General features: G+C 38.9%; 1 protein-coding gene across 1 annotated transcript in view; it reads left to right on the top strand.

Annotated features, from left to right (window-relative positions):
- Positions 1 to 2,174, top strand: part of DEFB129 (defensin beta 129) — a 3,270-nt gene extending 1,096 nt beyond the window's left edge. Inside the window, exon 2 of the mRNA XM_017895702.1 lies at positions 1,563 to 2,174. Coding sequence (XP_017751191.1) covers positions 1,563 to 2,056 — 494 coding nt within the window. The 3' untranslated portion in view covers positions 2,057 to 2,174. The remainder of the gene's footprint in view (positions 1 to 1,562) is intronic.
- Positions 2,175 to 5,188: the final 3,014 nt, after the last annotated feature.

The raw sequence follows: 5,188 nt of genomic DNA, 5'->3' as shown, positions 1-5,188 counted from the left end.
TTTTTTTTTTTTTTTTTTTTTTTTTTTTTTTTTTTTTAAAGTCCTGGGGTACTTGTGCAGGATGTGTGGTTTGTTACATAGGTAAATATGTGTCATGGTTATTTGTGGCATCTACCAACCCATCGCCCAGGTATTAAGCCCAGGATGCATTAGCTATTTTTCCTGATGTTCTCCCTCCACCCAGCATGCCCCAGTGTGTATTGTTCCCCTTCCTGTAAAACCACCTCTTGAAACAAAGGTTCCTATCAGTTTGTACTTTGGTGTAAAAAGGAGGAAGTTCTTCCCTCATGCTCAAAAAAACCCCTTTCAAGATCCAGTACACAGGCCTGTGTTCTCCATCTTGAATTCTTTCAGGTTTTCCAGGGCCTTTATCCCTTCTCTCAGCCTTTGTCTTCCTGAAAATCCCCAAACTACCATAAGGGCATCTAGGAATGCATTATGGCAAAAGGCTAAGCCAGGGGATTAACTATTGTTTTTGGAAAAGAAAGGAGAAGCATTGAGATTTGTTTCAGAATACAAGAATCATCCAGCTATTTGAAAAAAATAGCAATGGGTTTCGGGGCAGGGAAAGTGGAAGAATCAAAATGCTTCTAATGTTTTATCTTGGGACCCTAGGAAAAGGGTTGTACCATAAGCAAGTATGGCTGTGTCATCCTGGGTAAAGTCACTTAACCACTTTGAACTTCAATTTCATATGAATATAATGGGGTTAATCAATGCAACTGCTTCCAATATAAGAATTTTTTTCTGTTTTCCATTTGATGAGAAAACAATGTGGAAATGTATATGAACATGCTTTGAAAATTAATAGATGCTACATAAATCTCTTGTAATTTATGGAAAATAATTAGTTATTAATATGAACAAGGGAGAAAAGCTTTTTAGATTCAGAAAAAAGAAAGATGAGACGTTAGGATGGAAAAATCATTCAGCAGATAAAGATAAGATACTAAGCTGAGCAAGGAATTTAGAATTATAGATAACAACACAGAAGTTACCTTGGTGGATATGAAGTTAAGGCTGGGATAATGAATGAGACTTCTGAGGGATAGAGTGTCCAAAGAGGCTAGAAGAGCTAGGAGAACACCATGCTTCAGGAATCACAGATCTAGCAATTGTTGAGAAAAGAGAAGTCATGGGCTACTGGGTTTGGTGAAAAGAAAGGACTCCTGAAAATTCTATTGATTCTCTTTTGCACTTCTTTCTTAAATTAATTTTATGATAGACTTTGCTCTCATTGGGATTTCCCAAGATTATGGAGATGGGATAGTGATGTCCGACAAGTACCCAAGATGCTAAGTTGAAAGTCTAAAATTCTATCCTAAAAGCAAATAATTACTCTATCCTCTACGTGCCTTTTGCTTCTTAAAGTTACTCAAGGAAGGCAGACTAAACAGGAAATTAATTTTGGAATCAAGAGGGGCATAGAGACTCTCCTGGCCTGCCCATTTGCCTTCAACAACATCCCTAAACACTAGTCTTAAAATTGAGTATGAATAGCAGTTTTAACATCATCTCTAGTTATTAACCTTGGCTCAATGACTTTCTCTTTTTTTATGCAGAATTTATTGGCTTGAGAAGCTGTTTAATGGGTTTTGGGAGATGCAGGGATCATTGCAATGTGGATGAAAAAGAGATACAGAAATGCAAGATGAAAAAATGTTGTATTGGACCAAAAGTGGTTAAATTGATTAAAAACTACCTGCAATATGGAACACCCAATGTACTTAATGAAGACATCCAAGAGATGCTAAAACCTGCCAAGAATTCTAGTGCTGTGACACAAAGAAAACATATTTTGTCTGTTCTCCCCCAAATCAAAAGCACTAGCTTTTTTGCTAATACCAACCTTGTCATCATTCCAAATGCCACCCCTGTGAACTCTGCCACTGTCAGCACCATGACCTCAGGACAGATCACATACACTGCTACTTCTACCAAGAGTAACACCAAAGAAAGCGGTGATTCTGCCATTGCCTCCCCACCACCAGCACCACCTCCACCAAACATACTGCCAACACCATCACTGGAGCTGGAGGAAGCAGAAGAGCAGTAATGGGGATCTTTCCCTTAAAACTTAAAGTTTCAAGTTCCTCTCTATTTTTGCTATCTATAAAATGACATAGAACTGTTTCCTCTGTCATCAGTCATTCAATAAACACTGTTTGAGCACCTACAGTTTATATAATGTTATCATTCTCACAAGAGCCTCACAGAGGGGGTAGAGCTAGGAAGGGATGGAATTGTTTAAATTTAGATGCGTAGGAGAAAGTAAACATCAGGAAGGTGACTACAGCATCGAGTTTGTCCCATGCATGGCCTAGATTAGGCCTCTGTAACAAGCATTTATGTCTGTTATACAGTGTGCTTTTCCTGGAGCAACAGTAAGGAAAGTATCAAGAGATGTATTTTCTTCTCTCATATATTTGGGAGGAGATTCCCATATGCAAAATAGAATGTGTAGAAATCAGAAAAAGGTTAAATTAATTGTAACATGTGTTTTTGTTTTGTTTTGTTTTGTTTTGTTTTGTTTTGTTTTGTTTTGTTTTGTTTTGAGACAGAGTCTCTCTGTCGCCCAGGCTGGAGTGCAGTGGTGCGATCTCAGCTCACTGCAACCTCCGCCTCCCAGGTTCAAGCAATTATCCTGCCTCAGCCTCCTGAGTAGCTGAGATTACAGGTGTGCACCACCATGCCCAGCTAATTTTTGTATTTTAGTAGAGACAGGGTTTCACCATGTTGGTCAGGCTGGTCTCGAACTCCTGACCTCGTGATCCACCTGCCTCAGCCTCCCAAAGTGCTGGGATTACAGGCATGAGCCACCACACCCAGTCAATAATATGTCTTATTGAATGCAATATATCCAAAACATGATTATGTTGACATGTAATCGATGTAAAAATTATTTATGAGAGTTTATCTTTTTTGGACTACATCTTTGAAATCTCATATGTGTAATTACACTTAGAGCACATTTCTATTCATACTAGCCATATCTCAAGTGTTCATAGTCACATATGAATAGAGGATTCCATAGAATATTGAACAGCACAAGGCTAGAGAGGTTTAGGGCACAAGTAATTATAGTGACTGTTAGGCAAAGGGGATGCCGCTAATCCAGAGGAGATAGGCATATTTCTGAGGGCTGTGGCATATAATTTAAGACTATAGAAATTCAGGTCTGATATGCCTGGACTAGCATCCTGATTCTGGCACTTTTTAACTGTGTGGTCTTGAACAAATCATTTATCCACACATAAGCATCAGTTTATTTAGTCATAAAATGGAGGTGTGAACATTATATTATATCCCAGAGATCAGCAATCTCAGATCACACTTCCTTTTATTGCCCAAATTACAATGTCACAGACATCTATTCTAGTTTTTAACAGCTTTATTGAGGCATAATTGATATACAGAGAATTGAACATATTTAATGTGAATAATGGCATGAGTTTGGGCATATGCAAATGTCTGTGATACTATCACCACAATCAAGGGGATAGACATATACATCACCTCCCAAAATATATTTGTGTCCTTTTGGTTTTGTTTTTGGGAAGAGGGGGTGTTGCTTTTATGTTTGTTCAGTAAACTTTTAACATGAGAATCTTTCTTAACAAACTTCGAAGTGCACAATACCATATTGTTAATTACAGGCACTGTGTTGTACAGCAGATCTTTAAAACTTTCTCATTTAGTATAACTGAAACAATATCCATTAAACAACTCCCTATTTTCCGCACCCCACATCCAAATCCCTAGCAACCATTATTGAATTCTCTGCTTCTACAAGTTCGGCTTTTTTAGATACCACATATAAATGAGGTTATGCAGTATTTGTCTTTCTGTGCATGACTTCTTTCCTTTAGCATAGTGTCCTCCAAGTTCATCCATGTTTTTGCAAATGTAGTATTTTCTTCTTTTTTAAAACCAATGATTCTGTTGTGTGTATGTGTGTGTGTGTGTGTGTGTGTGTGTGTGTGTGTGTGTGTATTCATCTGTTAATGGATACTTGGGTCTTTTCCATATTTTGACTATTGTGAATAATGCTGCAATAAATATGGAAGTGCAGATATCTCTTTGAGATCCTAATTTGACTTCCTTTGGATATATACCCAGAGTGGGATTGCTGGACCATATGGTAGTTCTACTTTTATTTTATTTTATTTTATTTTTTTGAGACAGAGTCTTGCTCTGCCACCCAGGCTGGAGTGCAGTGGCCAGATTTACGCCATTCTCCTGCCTCAGCCTCCCAAGTAGCTGGGACTACAGGCCCCCGCCTCGTCACCCGGCTAGTTTTTTGTATTTTTAAGTAGAGACAGGGTTTCACCGTATTAGCCAGGATGGTCTCGATCTCCTGACCTCGTGATCCGCCCGTCTCGGCCTCCCAAAGTGCTGGGATTACAGGCTTGAGCCACTGCGTCCGGCCTCTACTTTTATTTTTTAAGGAACCTCCATACTGTCTTCCATAGTGGTTGCATCATTTAGCAATCCCACCAACAGTGCACAATGGCTTGATTTCTCCACATTATCTCCAAGACTTACTATCTTTTGGGCTTCTTAAAATAGTAGCCATCCTAATAGGTTTGAGGTGATGTTTCACTGTAGTTTTGATTTGCATTTCTCTGATAATTAATGACGTTGAGCATCTTTTCATATGCCTGTTGGTCAGTTGTAGGTCTTCTTTGGGGAAATGTCTGTTCAAGTCCTTTGCCCATTTTTAAATCAGTTTATTTGTTTATCTACTACTGAGTAGGAGGTTGTTTTCTTTCCCCCCCAAGACAGAGTCTTACTCTGTCACCCAGAGCTGGAGTGCAATGGTGCGATCTCAGCTCATTGCAACCTCAACCTCCCAGGTTCAAGCAATTCTCCTGCCTCAGCCTCCTGAGAAGCTGAGATTACAGGCACACACGACCACGCCCAGTTAATTTTTGTATTTTTAGTAGAGACAGGGTATCACCATGTTAGCCAGGCTGGTCTTGAACTCCTGACCTCGTGATCCACCTGCCTCGGCCTCCCAAAGTGCTGGGATTACAGGCATGAGTCACCATGCCCAGCCTGAGTAGGAGTTTTTTATATGAACTAGGGATTAACCCCTTATCAGACATACAGTTTTCAAATATTTTTTTTCCTATTCTCTTTTTTTTTTTTTTTTTTTTTTTTTTTTTTTTTTTTTTTTTTTTTTTTT

This window comes from Rhinopithecus bieti, unplaced genomic scaffold (assembly GCF_001698545.2).
Source record: "Rhinopithecus bieti isolate Rb0 unplaced genomic scaffold, ASM169854v2 scaffold_27016, whole genome shotgun sequence".
NCBI classification, from domain to species: Eukaryota; Metazoa; Chordata; class Mammalia; order Primates; family Cercopithecidae; genus Rhinopithecus; species Rhinopithecus bieti.
This window is presented reverse-complemented; position numbering and strand designations above follow the sequence as displayed.